Genomic DNA, 19,983 nt, shown 5'->3' with positions numbered 1-19,983 from the left:
ATAAATAAAATTCTGTTACTTTTATCACGGTGAACACAGTGACGTTCGAAATGGTGTGGATTTTTTAGGGCGAAATTTCAATTTTGGGGAAAACCAAACGTTCATCTGGCCGCACTGCGAGCCACCTCTTTTGCTTTTGGTTAACAAATCAGTAGCAGCACGTGTATAAAAAGTGCCAAAAAATTTTCAGAAAATGTTAGTATAACCATTAGATTAAGCGTCCGAAATGTGGAAAGCGGCTGGGCGAACCCGCGGCCCGTCGGCATCGATCGGTTTCAGGCGAATTGCAGTGTGCGGCAATAGAGAAAATTCGATTTGAAATTTCGGACGGTCGGAATATGTGAAACACAAAGGAAAAAATTACACGACGGCTGTCGCGAATGACAGACCGAGACGGGAAGTGAGAGCTGCGAGAGAGAGAGAGCGAGAGAGAGCGCGGTGGTTGATCCATTGGCGTTCTGCTGGGTGGATTTCGTACTTCGTCTGGAATACCAGAATGCAATGAATTAAGCGAATTTGCTGTCGATGACGAAGGCTCGCTCGGCGGCCATTTGCCTGCCGCTTGACTCATGATGACTGGACAAAGACTCGCCGGACACCTCAATGCCGTCGCCGATTCTATCTTTAGTAAATTGCTACATCTTTGGCAGCCGCCCCCTCCCCCGTAACGCGCCCCTCGCTCTCTCTAGCACGCGCACCTTAGGAAAATACGCCTGTCGGCTTGGTTTCTACTGCCATTTTCAACCGGCTACTGCCATTTTGCGACCTGCGGACGTTGAGCAATACTGGTACCGCAGTTACGTGCCTAGCCCATATCGCGCGACTGCTCTCGCAGCGGCAGCAACCACTGACATTGACAAACGCGACGCTAGGGTCGTCTCGCTCGCACACACGCTCAGGGGCGGGCCGCTCGCCGCTCAAAAGGCCGCCTAGCGGTCGTCGCAGCTCGCAGTCTCATTTCGTATTTTGTACGTGAAAACACAGCACAGCACAAACGTAACTGAAAGCAAAAACAGATTCGTCACCGACTGGCAGAAAAACAGAGCAGGGAACTCTCAAATTCTCCATTACTCATTTGTCTCACCGACAGCAGGAACAGAAATTGTTTGAGTGAACGGTGTTTAAGTCGTCGAAATTCCGGATATAAACCAATCTAGTCAATTTTTTATCGTTGATAATGTGAGTGCAGCTCCTGTTTCGCGGCCGACGGTTGCCAAGCGCCATTCGATGCGCTTCGACATAACCTAGAAATTGCGGCTGGAAAATTTCCAGCACTCCCTCCCTCCGGCTCTGGAGTCTTCATATTAATCCATTTTCCGTCTCGTTTTGCAGGGATGATCGAACTGAAATAGCTCAGGATGGTCCCGCCGGCATGGACCCCGAGGGTGTCATCGAGTCCACCTGGCATGAGGTGTACGACAACTTTGATGACATGAACTTGCGCGAGGAGCTGCTGCGCGGCATCTATGGCTACGGTTTCGAGAAGCCGTCGGCCATCCAGCAGCGCGCTATCATTCCTTGCGTGAAGGGTCGCGATGTCATTGCCCAGGCGCAGTCGGGTGAGTACGCTCTCAAATCCCCTTCCCTTTTTCCCGTCCCGAGGCGAATCTTTCGAGAATGTGCAAGAATTGATGACAAAAATATTTTGCTTAAACAAAAAGTGACATCGGTGACTCAGCGCTCTGCGTCTGAAATTTCTATCTTTGAGTTGCGCTTTGCGCTCTCTTTGCTCTGGCACTCTCTCTTCGTGTGTGCCTCTCTCTTGGCGTCTTTACGCTTGCGCGCCACTTTTCGCTGGCCAGCTGCGTTTTGTAGCGCGTTTTACGGCCGCCTGGACAGAAGAAGAAAGTTCCTAGAAAAAAATGTTGGTCAGACTTTCTACCTAGCTGTTTATGCCGGTTTCTTGCCAATTCTATCCCACTAGCTACCTAGAAAAACCGATCTCGTTTTGCGCTAATCCACTGCGAAGGATTTTGAAAAGGGACAAACCGAAAATAAACACAAAGAAGAGGAGAGAAAAATAATCACCCTTGTTAAAGTCTGCCTGCAACACCTGCAGATACAGAAAGAATTGTTCTCGGAACATGCTAGCGTGAAAGAGATAGCTATCTCTTATGCTTAGCTGAATTCTGCCAACATAATTATGTAGATAACTAATTTCTATATCTTCATTGCTCTGTCACAGGAACTGGCAAGACTGCCACCTTCTCGATCGCCATCCTTCAGCAGATCGATACGTCCATTCGCGAGTGCCAGGCCCTGATCCTGGCCCCCACTCGCGAGCTGGCCACGCAGATCCAGCGCGTGGTAATGGCGCTCGGTGAGTACATGAAGGTGCATTCGCACGCCTGTATCGGCGGCACCAATGTGCGAGAGGATGCCCGCATTCTGGAGTCCGGATGCCACGTTGTTGTGGGCACTCCCGGTCGCGTCTACGACATGATCAATCGTAAGGTGCTGCGCACTCAGTACATCAAGCTCTTTGTCCTGGACGAGGCTGATGAGATGTTGTCCCGTGGCTTCAAGGATCAGATCCAGGATGTGTTCAAGATGCTGCCACCAGATGTGCAGGTTATTCTGCTGTCCGCCACCATGCCACCGGACGTGCTTGAGGTGAGCCGTTGCTTCATGCGCGAGCCAGTTAGCATCCTGGTGAAGAAGGAAGAGCTGACCCTCGAGGGTATCAAGCAGTTCTACGTGAACGTGAAGCAGGAGAACTGGAAGTTGGGCACATTGTGCGATCTGTACGATACGCTGTCCATTACCCAGTCGGTTATCTTCTGCAACACCCGTCGCAAGGTTTGTTTATCTCTGTGCCCCTGTTGAAAGGTGGTTCAACATCGCCCAGATGCTCAGATTCTAAGCTGAAATGTTATTTTCCAGGTGGACCAGCTGACCCAAGAGATGTCGAGCCACAACTTCACCGTCTCGGCTATGCACGGCGACATGGAGCAGCGTGATCGCGAGGTTATCATGAAACAATTCCGTTCAGGCTCTTCTCGTGTCCTGATTACCACTGATTTACTGGCGCGCGGTATTGATGTGCAGCAAGTGTCGCTGGTCATTAACTATGACCTGCCCTCGAACCGTGAGAACTACATTCATAGGTAAGTTGGCCCATCAATATCTTTGACCAAGCAGTGCCTAACGAAAAATGTGTCTCCTCTCAGAATTGGTCGCGGTGGTCGTTTCGGTCGCAAGGGTGTTGCGATCAATTTCATTACAGACGATGATCGACGAATCCTTAAGGATATTGAACAATTCTATCACACAACCATCGAGGAGATGCCTGCTAATATTGCCGATTTGATTTAGATCATTTTTCTGTTGAGCCGCAAAAACAACTAAGAAATAAAATTCTAAATAAAAAAAGTGAGTGAGCAAAAAAAACAGCAAACCAAGCAAGCAACTGCGGAAAATCGATAACAACCGAGCGCAAAAAATTAATAAAGTTAAATATTTATTATTCAACCAACAATTCAAAAAGGCAGCAAAGCAGAGCAACAACCAATCAACGATCAAGGACTAGACACTGATACATCGCTGGCATTAACAACAGAGCAGCAACAGCGGCAACTCCATCATCAACCAATCATGGCATCAACATCTTGCGAATGCTGGGGCAACGAACATCTCGCCAAAGGCCCGCAAAGAAGACCATGTAACCATTTAGTCCTTCCTTGTGTAACATCAATTTTAAAACTGCGTCGTCAACCAGCAACAACAAATATATACAAATATATAAAAAAACCATTTGCATCTATCTAAAAAGAGAATATTTAAAGAAGAAACAGATTCAAGGCACCACTCGCTAAAACGGGCTAACAACTAAACGCAAAAGCCACAACATCTTTTTGCAACACCTTTGTTTTAGCGCTTTTTCTAGAACTATTGATAAAAAAAAATATATTAAAAACAATACAAAAATACATATGTACACACTATGTTTAAATATTCCAAGCCTAAGAAACAGAAACTACCAGACACTTCCACATCGCCAAAACATATACATAGAGATCAATGTGTCAGCTGTAGTCTATATAGTCTATATTTTATAAGACATAATGGAGGAGGTGCGGCTGTGCGATTTGGGTATTTGCCAGCAAAGTTAGAAATATTTGCAAAGAAATTATTTTTGTTTTCAACTCTAACTTAGGGACTGTCATTACAGTAAAAAAAAGCTATGTAACGGAGGATCATTGAAGGTCTTTGAAGATTAAGTAATTCTGATGGTACTGGTGCCGATGTTACAAAGGAGTAAGGAGTTCAAATCGATCACTTTTTCACCTTTGGTAACTTCTTACAGGTAAGTTATGGTACCGCCACAAAGATGCACATTTTGGTAATATATTCTTTTGGTGAATAAAAAAAGGATTCAATTTATCCAACCGAAAACAAATTAAATAAATGATAAAATTATTTAAGATTGGAGATCCTCTCATAACACAATTAACAGTATCAAATCCACATTTTTTTGTAATTCACTTGCTATTTTTATTATGTATGTACATACAATACACCATACATAGCGCTCACACAGTTTTCAGCTTTATAAATAGCACTTATCAGTTCGTCGGAAGCTTGACGACATTTCGGAAGTCGCGCTTGGTACCGAGGGAATCAGTTGATAAGAGACTTTCACCTTCATTGGTCTTATATATAAACACTCAGTTTCAATGTTTAAGTGTGGAACTTATATTTTCTTGGTCGTCTGGAGTCTGAGAAATGTATCCTTGGCGGAGGAGAGCCTTCGGTTCGGCTACGTATGCCTCCTAGACGAACCTAATCCCAATCACTGCGACAGTTTCTGCCTCAACACATTGCTACCCCTGCTTAGCCAAATTGCCCAGGGCCAGGAACAAGAGAACAGCCTTAAAACTGAAACCAAGGAAAGCCTGGACCTAATGAAGAGTCAGCAAACCAAGATCGAAGACCAACTGCGTTCCCACATGGAAAGTCAACTTAAGGTGCAGGCTAAACTGGAAGCAGATTTGCTGGAGTTACAGACTAAGCTAGATGGCAAACTGCAAACGGTACAGACCGCAATGGAAAACCGACTTCAAGCGATGCAGACCAATTTGGAAGGCCAACTTCAAGCGATTATGGCCAAGATGAATGAGTCTATAGTTGATGTCGCTGATCGCGATTTGAATAAAGTACCATCTGATTTTAAGCGGATCGGTTCTAGATATTTTCGTGTCATTGAAAAGGCCCAGGATTGGACTACAGCTGGCAAAACCTGCCAAACCATGAAAGGTTATTTGGCGTCTATTCAAAACGAAGATGAACTCACCGCCATCAGTGCGAATCTTAAGAATTTTGCATGCTACTGGCTGGGTATCAATGATCGCTACAATGAGGGCCACTACGTCTCCGTGGCCTCCAACAGGAAAGCTGAGATTTTAAAGTGGAAGGAAGGAGAACCAAATGACAAAAGCCATGAGGAGAACTGTGTCTTGTTGATTGATGGCAAAATGGCGGACTACCATTGCAATGCTTCATGTTCCTTTATTTGCCAGGCGGACAATAAAATTTAGTAAAATTTTATTTACAAGTTTTTGGGGGGTATAAATTTATAAAGTTTTTTTTTTATAGAATTAATAATTTATAATTTTAATATTTTATAGTTTATTTATTTATTTATTTAAAATATTTTATTTATTACTTATGCTTAGAATTAGCAATTATTAAAAATTGTTTTATAATTGAGTCTTAATTTTATTTAAAAAAAATGTTTTATTTTGTATATGCATGTAAAATAGAATATTTAAACATTTTTCTGGTTTCTGGAAACATAGGCCTTTTTTTAAGGTGAAGTTTTATTTTTTATTTATCTATATACAATTTAAGGAAAATAGTTATGTGGACGAATGGAAAACCTGGTAAACACACTGATAGGGCTGCTAAAAATAGTATATTAGCAAATATTAAAAACTACAAAACAGAAAAGGTGTAAAATTTTAAATTTAATCGATGATACAGCAGTTCGATATCGATAGTATATCGATGTCTTTGCAGCCCTGCTAGTGTTTAATAGCTGCCGGTTCGGTATGTCAACGCGCTGACATCGACAGACTTCTTCCGTAAACAGTTGAATCCAATCCTTGCCTCCGCGATGGGTCAAAAAGTGTCGCGCAATGACTTCGAGTGGGTGTACACGGAGGAGCCGCACGCCTCGCGGCGCAAGATCATCCTGGAAAAGTACCCGCAGATTAAGAAGCTCTTCGGGCACGACCCCAACTTCAAATGGGTTGCCGGAGCGATGGTGCTCACCCAGATCCTGGCGCTGTTCGTCGTGAAGGACCTGTCGTGGTCGTGGCTGCTGTTGGCCGCCTACTGCTTCGGCGGAATCATCAACCACTCGCTGATGCTGGCTGTGCACGAGATCTCCCACAACCTGGCGTTTGGCCACAGCCGCCCGATGCACAACCGTATCCTGGGCTTCATTTGCAACCTGCCCATCGGCCTGCCCATGAGCATTTCGTTCAAGAAGTACCACCTGGAACATCACCGGTACGTGACATTGGACGGTGGGAATCCATACGATTCCATGACGTTTTCGTGGAACTGGCGCGCACACATGAGCATTTGTTATTGTTGGGGCGTAGTCAGCCGCTCAGTAAACTGTGAAAATAGCCCCTTCCGCCGGCCGCCCTGCCCTGCCCATCCCCTTTATCGTCCAATTTATCCATTATAGCGCGTGTGGCGCGCGTTGCCCAACACTATCCCCGTTCCGTCCGCACCTTGATAAGCCCATGAGTCAATTTTCCATTCCTCTCCACTCCACCCACCGTTCGTGGAATGGTTTGGTTTGCTCTTGGTCATCGAGTGCGTCTGAATTGGTCCGATAAGATTACTCCCGCTAGAATTTATGGCCTATAGTAATATGCATATACAGTATGTCGAATTCCGGCAGCTTTCTTTTATTGGTCACGTAGCTCACTCAAGAGCCGGTTGAGTTGAGTCACTTTGTTATCGAAAACTCATTTTGCAAAAGTCCCCAATTGAATTATACCGGAAAAACAAAATCAAAAACTATATATACTTTTCCCAGCAATATGATGTTTATGTTTACAGTCACCCTCATTCACCTAAAGTGTAGTCTAGATAAGAACTTATCTAATCGCCCAGGTGCGATCGTTGTGGATCGTTGAATGTCGCTCAACAACAGTTAGTATACATAAAAAGTAAGCAGGTTCGAGATTGGCTTAATCCCTGTTCTTTTGCTTTGTCAAAGCCTATGATTTTTGTTACTTGAGTGTGTTTTTTAAGGGGAAATTCTGAATTTATCAGGGCTTATAGAACTGAGGATGCAAACATCGCAGCATCAATCTTTTTAAAACTTTTGAAGCTTGTTAGTTTTTGTATTTAAATTAGAATTATAATGTCTTTTGTATATTTCTGTATCAAATCGCTAATTACGATATTTGTCTTTCCTTTACAGTTACCAAGGTGACGAGACTATAGACACGGACATACCCACACTGCTGGAGGCGCGCCTGTTTGACACGACATTCGGAAAGTTCCTGTGGGTGTGCCTGCAGCCGTTCTTTTACATTTTCCGTCCATTGGTGATAAATCCAAAGCCACCGACGCGCCTGGAAATCGTGAACACCGTGGTGCAGTTGACGTTTAATGCGTTGGTCGTTTACTTTTTGGGCTGGAAGCCTTTGGCCTACTTGCTGATCGGCAGCATTCTGGCAATGGGTCTTCATCCGGTGGCCGGGCACTTCATCTCGGAGCATTATATGTTCGCCAAGGGCTTCGAGACGTATTCCTACTACGGCCCATTGAACTGGATCACATTCAATGTGGGATACCATAACGAGCACCACGACTTCCCGGCGGTGCCCGGCTCTCGTCTGCCGGAGGTGAAGCGCATTGCCAAAGAATTCTATGAAACAATGCCCCAGCACACAAGCTGGACTCGTGTTTTGTACGACTTTATCATGGACCCAGCTGTGGGCCCTTATGCCCGCGTAAAGCGTCGCCAGCGCGGCTTGGCGTCTTAGGTGATTGGATGAGGATGATATGATGATATTTCAAGGTTTCCTGGCACGAATGCAATCTCAGCGTTTGACATAAAGCGACCCTATACATGTATATTGTAGACACATTTACCACGTGAGGAGTATCGGAATAGAAGTGGACACCTGCTAATCTCCAAAGACGACGATTAGATAAAGACGGCACTCAGAGACTCGCAGCGTTTGATTTGAGCAATTGCGTGTATATATATATATATTATCTGGTATTAATGCTAGACTGTGAGCTTAGTTTGGATCGGTGGCCTGACTAAGGGAACATTTTCGAGCGCTTTAATTAATTGTTACCTCATAAGTTGAAAAGCCTATTAAATCTAGTGTGTAAACAACTTGTCCTATTATACTATTGAGCTAGATTTTTCGATACATGTATTTATATTGCTTTCAAGAACATAAATGTAACGTCACTGCTCTATGCGTTTTCTTTCATTTTATGTATCCTCTGGCAGCTTCTTTTCTTGGACAGAACTGTTTCAGCTAAATAATATGGCAATGAGTCTCCCCCCGACAGGTGATACATCTGTTTAAAGCACGTGAAGTGATTCGCTTATGGCAATTGAGTTGCGTGCCGCACGTCATGTGGAAATGTTGGATGTAAACGTAGCCAATCAACTGATAATTATAATCGTTTCGATAAGCCCCTATCGAATGGCACAGAAATGCGGTTATATGACTGCTGTTGCAAGATAACTAGTGGACCTTGAAAATAAACTATTAGATGTGCACACGTTTCTACAGCAGAGTTTTATACAATTTGTAGTAACGAAACGGCTAAGGGTAGTTTAAATAATTAATTATCTCACATAATAACACCACATTTTATCAATTTTGTTCTTAATTTTTGGTTAAAATATATTTAAAAGATTTGGAGTTTTAGGGATTCTCCCGAATCCCCTCCAAAAAAAGTTGAATGCATCCTAACTATCCACAGAATTACCAGATATAAAAAATTCATCAATCCCAAAGCTGACTTAAGGCTCGGCTACCAATTTGTAAATAACCCGACTATCTATTCCATTTGCAATTTAAGATAATAGCCCGAATGACTTGTCTGTTATCAGTCTAATATATTTTTATGACCAGGTGTTAATAGGAACACACCTGTGCCGGTAAGTGGACACAAATGAGTAATGACTTTAAACTGTGGTTTGGTGTTTCCCGCAAATATGGGTTACTTATTCAGAGATCTTTGGTGCTCTTCGTAGTCAAAATTATGCCCGATTTACCTTTAGCTGTTCAAATAAAAACCCCTTTATGGTTTAATGCTATTTATATATAATTTATTTATATTGTAGAATTACATATTTTGTGGGGGAAGGTGTGTCGTGAAGGTTAATGTTTCTTTTTTTGACCTTTTTATTTGATTTTTATTTTCTTGGGACTATTCATTGAAATCATCGTACATTACGGACTTAAAGAAATTAAAGTGTTAATCCTTAATATGTTTAGGGCTCTGTTTTTGTCGTTTTTTTTTTATTTATTTTATTTTCTTTTTTTTCTGTTACCGATTATCTTGGGTTGTCACTTGTTTAGTTATTATACACATTAAAAAACGATTTTACAAAGTGTTTTTCGCTCTTTTGCTTTCATAACTTTAAGCCTTGCTGGTTTTTGTTGTACGTTAATATTTTACCAAGATGTTTTGCCATTTTTTTGTATTTTTTATAAATTTATTTATTACTTCCAAGTTAGGGTTCTAGTCAGCTTACTAATTATAAATTAAAAATTATACATTTTTCATTGTATTTTGTAAATGTAAACTTAGCTTTAAACTGCATTTTATATGTATGTATGATCGTGTTTTATTAACAGGGTTTTTCCTTGGGTTTTTCTTTTTTTTTTATTTATTGTGGGTTGGTTTTATGCTACACTTTGAAATCGATCGTTTTCAAATAAACATTAGGACATACAAAGAAATGTGGCGCCACGCGTAAATTATTGGAAGAATGCGTTAATTTGTTCAAGAAAACAAAAAATGTACATAGGTAAAAACAAGAGTTTGGGGAACTTTAAATAGAATGGGGAAAAAATTCATAGCTGCGCGCGCATTAAATGAAACTCAAGCCGAACACAAAAAGGGAATTAAATTAACAAAAACTAAGAGTAGCAGGTAAATGGTAAGTTTTAAATAATAATAATAATAATAAAACGTTTAACGAACGTAAAACTGCTGAAATTGTACAATAAAACAAATATTTTTTTGTTCTTTACGTTTCTGCTTTTTTCTCCAGTTTCTCACTTAAACTATGTTTTTTCTTCTATGCAAAAATTCTTATTACCTTTCTCGTTCGGCTCTTTGTATTTTCCTTTCTTTGTTGTTGTGTTTTTAGTTTTGAAGAGTGTGTGTGTGTGTGTGTTTTACGTTTTCGGCTGCGTAAATATATATAGCTAGATAATGGTAAATATATGTACTACAAAAACGTTCAAGTGACTTTTACTAAACTTTCATCGTTTTGTCTGCAAGTTTTTTTTTTTGTGTTTGTTTTCCCTCTTTTCTTTTTAGTTGTAAAAATCATTGCGTAAAACACAAATCGGCTGTTACTGCAAAAAATCTAAAATCTATCGATGCTCATCTTTACCGCGCCGATTGCGCCGCTGCCCGCTGCTTGCCCGGTGTCGTCGTCGGCGTCGTCGTGGCTCCCGCTCCGGAGCCAAGGGCCGCCACCGTCTTGGTGCATCGAATGCAGATGTAGTCGTCATCCGCCTTGATTTGGCTGCGAATAAGGCCCACGCAGTACATGTGGAACCATTCGTTGCATCCGCCATCGCACTGCACCCAGTCCACTTCCCGCCCGGTGGGCTTGTGGCAATTCTCTGCCCGGCACTCCTCCTCGTCGTCCTCTTGGGCGGCCTGCTGCGATCGCTGGGCGTGCTTCTTTTGGCCACCGCCACCGGTTGTGGTATTGCCGCTGCCGGTGGTTCCTGTTGCCTGGGCAGGATTACTGTTGGTATTGTTGCCATTGTTATTGGTGTTGGAGCTGTTGTTGTTGTTGTTGGCGGAGGCGGCGGTTGTTGTGATACGCTTACGTTTCTTGTGCGCCGAGCCAGGAGCAGTTGGAGTAGTGGTGGTTGTTGCTGCTCCTGCATTGGAGTTGGTGTTGCCGCCATTGGCCTGCTTGTTCTCCGCATCGGCATCAGCACCAGCTCCCGGAGCAGACGCTGCTGGCGATGCCTTTGAGGCGTCACTCTTGCGTCCCGCGGCGGTTGCACCCGTACCCTTCTTGCCCGGCGTCTGCTTGGGAGTGTTCTGTTTCTTTCGTGGCACAGCCGTGTTGCCGCTGGCATCGTTGGAACGCCGCTTGTTCTTGTTGCGACCGTTGTTGTTGTTGTTATTATTATTGGTGTTGGCCGAGGCCGTTGCTCCGCCACTGTTGCTGTTGCTATTGGGACTACTGTTTTGCACCAAAAGGCTATCGTTGGAGTCCTCCGCACCCGAGGTGGCGTTCAGCGGATTTGCCGGGGGCGGCTGCTGCCGTTGGCGCTGCAAATGCATGGCAACTCGCTCAATGGCCTCCGCCTCTAGTAGGGTGGGCGGCATCGTCTCCAGGATGCGCCACAGCTCGTAGGTTTCGTCCAAGGAGACCTCTAGCAGGTCACCTTCCATCATCAGATCGAGCAGATTCTCAATTTCGCTGTCGGACAGCAGCTTTAGGAGATCGGAATTCGTCGTCGCATTGTTCACGGCAGCAGTCGCGGCTGTGGCGGCGGCGGTGCGGTGTTCATCCTCGTCGTTACTAAACCCATCCTCAACGATACGCAGCCGGCAATCGTCATCGTCGTCATCATCGTCGGCATCGTCGGACTCGGTGGATCCGCTGGCATCCTTCGAAAGACTGGTGCGACGACGCGGCTTTCGCGGACTGTTGATATTGCCAACCCCGGCTACGCCCTCGGATCGCCGCTTCTGCTGCTGTTGCTGGGCAAGTATCGCCTCCTGGGCGGCGCTCACATCGGGACTACTCAGCGCCTTTCTGGCCCGATCCTGCCAGTTCATTGCACGTTCCGCCAGACACCGCAAGGCCTCGTCTTCGGGCAGACGGATGGGTAGTTGTTGCAACTGGACGAGCAACGGCAGGATGGTCTCTAAGCGGGGACGCTTTGAGCGCACGCAGCTTGGGCAAAGCCACTTTGGGCGATTCGGTCCTGCTGCTGTGGCGCCGCCGCCTCCACCGTTTAGAATGCCATTTTGATTCGTCGGTGATGGCACTGGAACGCAATCCTCGTGAAACCAGTCGCGGCACAGCTGACAGTTGTACATCAGGCCTCGGAACTCTGACTTGCATAGGCAGAACATGTCGCGCAGTGGGTTCTTGGTCATATTCTGTCGCCGCAGGTCACGCATGTCCAGCAGCTCCTGTTCCTCGGCATTCTTGAAACTGGCCACAATCTCCGCCGGATTTTTCTCTTTTAAAAAGTCGTCCTGCGAGGAAGAATGAAAGATTCAATGTTAATAATAAGCAAAAGCATCTAAAATGCGTAAATATTTACGAGTTGAAAATGTTTAGTTTACCTGAAATCTGGGCTTGAGATCCGAGTCAATATTAATGGCATCCGCTCGGGGCATCAGCACCTCCAAGAGCGTGTAGAATGTGCCCTTCTTGAGGAAGGCACACGCCGTATTGTCCTTCCACTGGTGGGCACTGCTGAGGTGACCTTGCATCCGACTGAGCTCCTCCAGCTTAATGGGTATGTTTAGACCGCGTTCGATCATCGCCTCGAGCGTGTGGCAATAGGTGACGTGGTTATTCTGCTGCAGCTGCTCCACGGCCCGCAGCCATTCGCGCGCCTTGCGCAGGGCATCCTTTAGCAGGCCATGGGATGGCACCTGACCATTAATATCGCCGGCCGACTTGAGGAACTGCTCGATTTCGGTCAACTCGTGCTGTTGGGTCAGCCGCCGGAAGTACTTGGCTGCCTGCGACTCCCAAGACTCGATGTCTGCTCCTATCTGTTGGAGCTTACGCATTTCCCTGTCCACATAGGGATCCGTTGGATCCAGATCGGCGGCTGCCATGTGCAGAAGGTTTTTCACGTCCTGATACGTCAGTTTCGAGCTCGTTTCCCGCAAACCCTGCGAGCGTTTGTACCACTTGCATTGCTTGAGCCGCTTTTGCAGCAAATCGAGCTGCTGCAGCTCAATGCGCAGGGAGCTGCCCTCGCTGATCAGCGTCTCCAGTTCACTCTCCTCCAGTGCTTCCAGCGTCAATTGCAGCTGCCCGTCCGCCCGCTCCACAAACTGTTTGCCCAGCACAAGGAGTTCCCGCACCGATGCCCCCTCGTCTATGATGCAGCAGAGATTATCGATTTCCTGGACGAACAGCTCCAGCTCCTCCATGGTCAGCTTGTACTGAGCAGCCTCCTGGTTGTGATCGGAGCGGGTGCGAACCTGGAAAATGGTTGGATAGTGATATGGTTTAAGAGATATACATAAATATATCGCTGAACTGGGAATGTATTAAACATGCCAACAAAATTTAAAAAAATCGTGGAACATAATTAAAAGACAAACAACAATATCAACTCACCTTATTAATTCCCAACTGTTGGATAACTGTTACACATTTCTCGGCCTCGATAGCCGCTGCATTTAGACGGTCGATTAGCAGCGACGATGGGAATTTCTTAGTCTCGGCCTCCTTGCACAACTCCTGTAGCTCCTGCAGTGTCACCGAAGTGGGTGTATGGGCATCTACGATGTCCCGGCAACGGGATAGCCAACGTTCAAAACTGTGCGCCTTCACCTTTAGCTTTTGCAGCATCAGCGGCATCTCGTCCAGGGTGTAGCGATAGATTAACGTGTGCTTCTCAGGAGCACAACCGCACAGCACTGTGTAGTGGCGCAGGCAGACAATCAGTTTGTCGTTGCACTCGCAGGCCACAGCCGAAAGGAAGCAAGTGGTATTACATTCCTGGCAGTGGCGTTCGTCGTCGTTAACCAGCTCAAAGGCCCGTCGCTCGGCACGCGTTACGCCCCACTCCAGGAGCGATTTTCGCAGCTTCTTCTCCGTGTCAACCATTTCGGCCATATCGATGTAGCAGGCGGTGGCAATGCCGAAGGTCAGCTTGGCCGGCTCCAAGGCCATCTTGCAAACGAGCTCGTCATGCGAGAAGACGCAGAAGCGACGCAGCATGGAGTAGTGATTGACGCACTCGCGTCCCATCTTAAGCCAGTCAGCGGGCGCAAAGTTGACTGCCTCGGCGAAATTGTAGCCCTGATTGAAGCCAGCATGGTAGGCGCGAGGGAACGTGATCACAAACTCGCCGGCGTGCTGATCGGTTCGGAATACTGGTACGCGGTTATTCATCAGGATGTTCGGGTTCATAATCGTAACCAGTTGATGCAGCAAGTCGGGCTGAGAGGAGAAGAGCTCGGGTGCTGCCTGCTTCATGGTCTCCTCGAATTGCTCGGCACAGGACCCCGGGACACCGTACCATGTTTTCGGCTCTCCCCAGTGAAGGTAGTTGATAGAGTAGCTCCAGTGGTCCTCATTGTGCCAGCAGAAGGCAGCGAAGCACATGCCCACGTACATCCACGGCGCGTTCATGCCGCTAATGTCGGCGTTTATGTGTCCCAGGATAGAATCCTCCAGCAACGGCAAATTGTTCAGATTCCAGCTGGACTCGGCGTATTCCTGGTCGCCCGGCAGCAGATACAGTGAGCTCTTGGTGGGGAAGCCGGAACCATGATCCATTGTATGCAAGTCGGCGCCATACTCAACGGTCACGTCCTCGTCAATGGAGGACACAATGCGCCAGAACTCTCGCTCCACCATCTCGGTGGGCACCAGGTGCACTGGCTTCCGGAAGTACTCCTGCTTGAATTGATCGGCCATTTGTCCAAACTGCTGCAGTGTGTATTCGCGTTCTGCCTGTTCGAAACCAAATGCCTCCTGCGGCTTGCTGACCTCCTCGACAACGCAGCGCGGGCAGAGCCATTCGCCTGTGGAAAGAATAGAGTAAGAAGAAGGGTTATTGTTTGAAGTAACCAGTACCAATACTATAATACATAACAAGTCTATATACAAAGCGTATTACCCTAATAATTTATAAATACATTATTATTATTACTAAAGATCATGTGCATTACTCACCTTTTGGTATACTGGTCAGAGGCGGAAGCAGACAGAAGGTGTGGTAGCTGTCGTCGCAGCCATCGCAAAGCAGCATGGATTCCTCAACGTCGCCGCGATTGCATATGTGGCAAATGTACTTCATTAGAGGATCGACAATCAGAGCCGGCGGTTCGCCGAGTCCCTTTTTTTGGTTGGCGCCACGAGTGTTGGCTGGGCCCCCGCCTGCGGCAGAAGGCGCATTGCCGCCACCGCTATTTATTGAAGCATTGAAGCTGCTAAGCAAATCCCGTTTAAACTCCTCCTTGGTCTCTGTCTTGACGAAAACACCAGGAGCAGATGGCTTTGGCGTTGTAGCACCGCTTAGGCCACAACTGGCGCTGGAGTTGCCAAAGCGCTTGGAGCGACGAGTGCTGCTTTCGTTAGGCGGTGCAATCTGCTGTCGTGTTGGTATCTCATGGACTTTGTAGTCGGTGCCACCGCCGGCGTCCTCCAGCTTCACAGGCGTACCGCCTGCAGATCCAACAGATGCTGTTGGCGTGGGACCCAATACTTTGCCGGAGGTATACACCTCAAAGGGGTGTAGAATGCGCTCATAGTGCGCCTTCAACGTGGCGCCCACGCTCTTGCTGGAAGGGTATTGCATCCGATTGGCCACCTTGGCCCACTTGCGGTCCTTCGTGGTCTGCTCCATGCCTCCCTCTTCCTGCACAATACGGTGCAGTGTGTACAGGTCCAGGGCCTTACGCTCCACCATAGGAATCTTAAGAGAGGAGCCCTGCAGTTCCCAGAACTTGGCGATCTGATCGAGGAAGTTTAGTTTGACGCGCGTCTTTGCCTCCAGTTCGTTGAGCCGCTGGACGCGAGGTGTAAAGCGCAACTTGTCCACATCAACAGCGAACGGTGGCGACCAGGAGGCCGGCGGTTGTATCTTGGCGATGCCACACTTCTCCGCTATCGAGCGGATCTTGCTGATGTATGCGAGTGGATTCTTGAACTCCTCGGTAGTGGGACGAAATACGGGACATTCTGGCGGAGTGTCGAAGTGAAACTCTTCGTTTTTTCCCTGGTCAAACTTGTTGCTGCTGTGCGGCTGCGTGTGCACCGTCTTCTTGTGTCCGGACGGGGGCGTGGGAGTTGGATGGGGGCAACTGTTGTGATACTTCTTGCTGGCCGATACGCTGCTGCTGGCATGGTTCATTGGTACACTGGGCATGGGCCGCTCAATCACCGTCGTGGGGCCGGTTGCGGCGGCCGTGATATGGGCACCTGCCGGGGTGACAGGAGCAGAGGAAGTATCATCGCTGACATTTGATTTCTTGGCGGACTCTCCGCCGCTGGCTGCTCCGTGGCCGGTTGAGTTGCGAGTGCGTAGGCGACGCGCTGGGGTCGCTGTTCCGTTGGCGGACGCTGTGCCGCCGGCGGAGGACGAGCCGCTGCTGTTGGCGCCTCCGCCGATGCCGCCTGAATGGGCGGCTGTCGAATTGTCCGCCTCGGTTTTGGCGGACATGGCTTTAGTGTAGGTTCAGATTCGAATTACTGCGCCCGGCTCTGAAAAGCGAGAGAGAGAAATGTAACTGGTTAGTTCCGGAGTTCACAACGGAATGATGTTCAACGCGTTTCGGTCAGTTGGCTTTTGTTGTTATTGTTAGGGTTGAAAGCCGCCTGTCCTGTCCATTTTGTATTCGATGATATGGCAACACTGGAAGGCCATCCCTTTTGCAATTACACATTGATGGGAAAATAAATTATTACAGGCAAGAAACTAGAAATAAATTGAAAATACTTTAAAGTCATTTTAAGAGCCCCTTTTCTGAGGATCAAGCTCTTAAAACAGAGTAGCTTCGGAGTATCTTTTGTTCAGCTCATTTTTTGTATATTATTTTTTTATATATTAATCACCAAGAAATTAACACATAACTTTGCGAAGGAATCATTATTTCTAAACTATTTTGGTAGCACTCCAAACCATGATTTGTAAACCGGGTATTCTGTAGTCGAGGACATTCAAGTATGCCTTATAAAACATTTCTCAGGCACTGAAGCAGCCTTTTAAATGACAAACCAAACCAATTTTTCAATAATATTTTATTTTGATTTGACATTTAAAACGGTTATTTTTACTAGTAGTCACTTTAAGGAAGTGTTTACTACTCGTAAAGGCACAACATTCATTTTAAACACTTGCCTCAGCTCACAAAATGACCCACTGTATCTACATCAAATTTAAATCCCCGCACACCTGTATGTGCGTTTGTATGGGTGTATTACTGGTGCCTGCACTCAACCCTCACAGGTAAACAAACAGTAACCGAGGTGCCAGGGGTCTAGGAGAGAGACCTACAATACGACCTATCCAACCCTGCCAGGATCGAGGAATCGTTTTTGGCGAAAGGGACCTATTTTATCCTTCCACACTCCTAGAGAGAGAGTGCAACAGCTAATGGTAGTTACTGAGAATTTGTTGCATACAAAAGTGGAGCACGAGCACGGCCAAGACATCCCCGAACACACGGGACACGGGGAGGGATGTCGTCGCATGTGTGTATGTATAACATGGCGACCAATAAACTTACAAACTCAATATGCTCTTCGCGGACTTCAGTACATCGAGGCAATGAGCGAGTATGTTGTGTTTGTATATAAACATAGATTGGATTTATTTTATTCCAAACAATTGGCTGCAGGACACGGCGCTTGAAAAGTGAAAGTTAATCTGCATAGAATTTGAGGGATATTGAAAGCTACACTTGACAGAATTCGAAAAATGTATGCCTAAAGTCCAGAAACGGAAACGAAGCCATCTTGAAAATCGCTGTCATGTCGCCGTCGAGTTCCGGCTGAGGTTTGCAATGGGTTTTTATTAGAGGCTTGCCAGCTAGACAGACAAAAGGAAGCTTTGCTGCCGCGGTGGTTGTTGTAACTCACACTCGCTCACACGGTTGCACAGAGATGTGGGGCGCACTCGGCAGTCACCACTAAACACAGAATCAGCGGCGGAAAGGGAGTAAAAGTGGGTGGGGAGTGCGGCGCGTGTGTGTGTATAGTTTTTCTATGCTTGATCAGGAAGAGCCCGCCGCTCTCTCCTAGAGATGAGCGGCGAGAACTGTTTTTGTGTATCAAGTGAGCAAAGTACATCGACGACGGCCACGGCAACGCGGGTAGTCAGAGCCGCCGTCGCATGCTGCGTTTGGTGCGCTGCTCGAGTTAATGATTTCCCCCGTACGACTCTTGTGCGGAGCGGAGGATTGCAATTGGGATTTACGGACTGGTACTCCGGCTCGGCTTGGCCAACTGTCGTTTTGCGGAATCGCTCCAAACAGTTGACAGCGGGCACAAACTGTTTGCCAGCTCTACGGTTTATTGATCGTTCGGAAAAGCGGAGCCTAAGCCGCGAAAGCTTCTTTTATATAATTTCCATTTTCAGGCACACACACAAACACACTCGCACGCAGCTTACACAGGCGGCACACGAACGCAGGTACACGAACGCAAACACACACACACACAGCCGAACACCGAGCATGTACATAAATATGTATGGTTTTTGGCAAAATTAGCACTGAAATCTAGTTACTTTTACAATGCACACACGCACAGCACCCACTAGAATTAGTTGCAGCTCGGGGAGCCGGAGCCAGCAGGAGCACCTGGTTGGCACAGCAACAGAAACAACAAAGTACTGTGATTTTTACGCATTCGAACTGCCATATTGCACATTTACAGCGGAGGGGGAGGAGCAGAAAGTGAAAAGGGGAGCGAGCTGGTTTAAAAGTAAATGCAGGCACTGTACTTTTCGAAAGGCTAGCAGCCCACACTGGAATCAAAATATTAATATTATCTATCGTTCCAGGCGGAAAGATCACAATATTTTTTTTTCGCTATGATGGCGACCACCACGGCAGCGACGCAACGCACTTTACAGCGCTGCCGCGGCTCTGCTGGCGTATGCAATCCGTGCACAAAATTTGATTCACCACACGGGTTACTCCGCGTTCTAGGCACACTTTTGGATACTCCCCACCTGGAGGGGCGAAAATCGAATAGTTTTTTCAGGCGAATTTTCACTTTTATTAGACTTTTCTTCGGCCGTCGACTGCGCTGCCAGCAGCACACATACAAACATTTTCATCAACCGAGTGCGGGGGGTTGTTTGCCATGGTGGCCATTGCTGAGGCTGCAATGTGCACTTTTCCAGCCTTCCTGGCACAGTTCTCTGGCCAGTGACCAGGTGGATGGGTGCTTTTCGTTCGTATTTCGCTGCTAATTAAACATTTTCAGCCATCAGAAGTTCCCCACAAAACTCACGCACACACACACACCCTCGCACGCACATGAGCACGGGGTAAAAACTCACTGTCGTCATAGGAAATGGAGCCGCGCACGTTTGTTAAATGATCGAGATGTATCCATAAAACCACGAGCACGAGACTTCCGAGCTGGCTTATTTATTTTAATTTCTGTGTATTTATTCCTGTGATTTCTTTCTCCGATGTCTGCGTTTTTTCCGCGACCTGGCCGTTCGATAAAAACATCGATGGCACCTATCGATAGCCCGGATCGGATGCGACCTGGCGACACATCGAATACCATACAGTCGATTGCCGTCTTTGTTCCGAGTTCGTCGACATCTTGACCTTCGATGGTGGAACTAACGGTAATACGACAAAAGGAAATTTTAAAACGAATATTTAAAAATAATACTACATATTTTCAGACATCCTTGTATATAGAAATCTAAGGAAAACCCTTACACATTAAAAGTTAATATTCCTTATACCGTAATTATTATCTTAATAACCATTTCCATTTTGCATTATCTCTTACTTTTCCTATCTGTATCATGATACAATTATAATTTTTATAAT

At 46.4% G+C, this 19,983-nt stretch overlaps 4 protein-coding genes across 6 annotated transcripts; 3 read left to right on the top strand and 1 right to left on the bottom strand.

Moving 5' to 3' along the window:
* Positions 1 to 38: 38 nt before the first annotated feature.
* eIF4A (eukaryotic translation initiation factor 4A) lies at positions 39 to 3,931 on the top strand. 3 transcript variants are annotated; one of them, XR_001770748.3, is made up of 6 exons: positions 39 to 195; positions 1,333 to 1,559; positions 2,186 to 2,799; positions 2,884 to 3,107; positions 3,171 to 3,372; positions 3,488 to 3,931. XR_001770748.3 is itself a non-coding variant. In XM_017168506.3 (5 exons), coding segments are annotated over exons 1-5 (1,212 nt in total). In that variant the 5' UTR covers positions 39 to 193; the 3' UTR covers positions 3,316 to 3,931. The 3 variants fall into 3 exon arrangements, 2 of the variants coding, with proteins under 2 accessions (XP_017023995.1, XP_017023996.1); XM_017168506.3 differs by having other exon boundaries at positions 3,171 to 3,931; XM_017168507.3 differs by lacking the exon at positions 39 to 195 and adding an exon at positions 989 to 1,179 and having other exon boundaries at positions 3,171 to 3,931.
* A 588-nt stretch (positions 3,932 to 4,519) lies between these two features.
* On the top strand, positions 4,520 to 5,557 carry LOC108075763 (accessory gland protein Acp29AB). The gene has a single exon (XM_017168323.3). The coding sequence runs from the start codon at positions 4,677 to 4,679 to the stop codon at positions 5,535 to 5,537; it is 861 nt and encodes a 286-aa protein (XP_017023812.1). The 5' UTR covers positions 4,520 to 4,676; the 3' UTR covers positions 5,538 to 5,557.
* A 475-nt stretch (positions 5,558 to 6,032) lies between these two features.
* On the top strand, positions 6,033 to 8,460 carry ifc (delta4-sphingolipid-FADS-like protein ifc). Its single transcript, XM_017168610.2, has 2 exons — positions 6,033 to 6,513; positions 7,445 to 8,460. Exons 1-2 carry the CDS (start codon positions 6,116 to 6,118, stop codon positions 8,010 to 8,012), a joined length of 966 nt encoding a protein of 321 aa, XP_017024099.1. The 5' UTR covers positions 6,033 to 6,115; the 3' UTR covers positions 8,013 to 8,460.
* Positions 8,461 to 9,303: 843 nt separating this feature from the next.
* On the bottom strand, positions 9,304 to 19,644 carry Kdm5 (Lysine demethylase 5). Its single transcript, XM_017168451.3, has 5 exons — positions 19,473 to 19,644; positions 15,137 to 16,666; positions 13,571 to 14,985; positions 12,556 to 13,431; positions 9,304 to 12,465 (listed from the first exon to the last, which is right to left on the bottom strand). The coding sequence occupies exons 2-5, from the start codon at positions 16,623 to 16,625 to the stop codon at positions 10,621 to 10,623; spliced, it is 5,625 nt and encodes a 1,874-aa protein (XP_017023940.1). The 5' UTR covers positions 16,626 to 16,666; positions 19,473 to 19,644; the 3' UTR covers positions 9,304 to 10,620.
* Between the last annotated feature and the right edge of the window lie 339 nt (positions 19,645 to 19,983).

The sequence above is a fragment of the Drosophila kikkawai genome, chromosome 2L, assembly GCF_030179895.1.
Source record: "Drosophila kikkawai strain 14028-0561.14 chromosome 2L, DkikHiC1v2, whole genome shotgun sequence".
NCBI lineage: Eukaryota > Metazoa > Arthropoda > Insecta > Diptera > Drosophilidae > Drosophila > Drosophila kikkawai.
This window is presented reverse-complemented; position numbering and strand designations above follow the sequence as displayed.

Coding starts and splice junctions, on each gene's coding strand:
- eIF4A (XM_017168506.3), top strand. Junction 2,800..2,883: donor TCTGCAACACCCGTCGCAAG/GTTTGTTTATCT, acceptor GTTATTTTCCAG/GTGGACCAGCTGACCCAAGA. Junction 3,108..3,170: donor CGTGAGAACTACATTCATAG/GTAAGTTGGCCC, acceptor GTCTCCTCTCAG/AATTGGTCGCGGTGGTCGTT.
- LOC108075763 (XM_017168323.3), top strand. CDS start 4,677: ATGTTTAAGTGTGGAACTTATATTTTCTTGGTCGTCTGGAGTCTGAGA.
- ifc (XM_017168610.2), top strand. CDS start 6,116: ATGGGTCAAAAAGTGTCGCGCAATGACTTCGAGTGGGTGTACACGGAG. Junction 6,514..7,444: donor TACCACCTGGAACATCACCG/GTACGTGACATT, acceptor TTTCCTTTACAG/TTACCAAGGTGACGAGACTA.
- Kdm5 (XM_017168451.3), bottom strand. CDS start 16,625: ATGTCCGCCAAAACCGAGGCGGACAATTCGACAGCCGCCCATTCAGGC. Junction 13,432..13,570: donor AACAGTTGGGAATTAATAAG/GTGAGTTGATAT, acceptor ACCATTTTCCAG/GTTCGCACCCGCTCCGATCA. Junction 12,466..12,555: donor ATCTCAAGCCCAGATTTCAG/GTAAACTAAACA, acceptor TCTTCCTCGCAG/GACGACTTTTTAAAAGAGAA.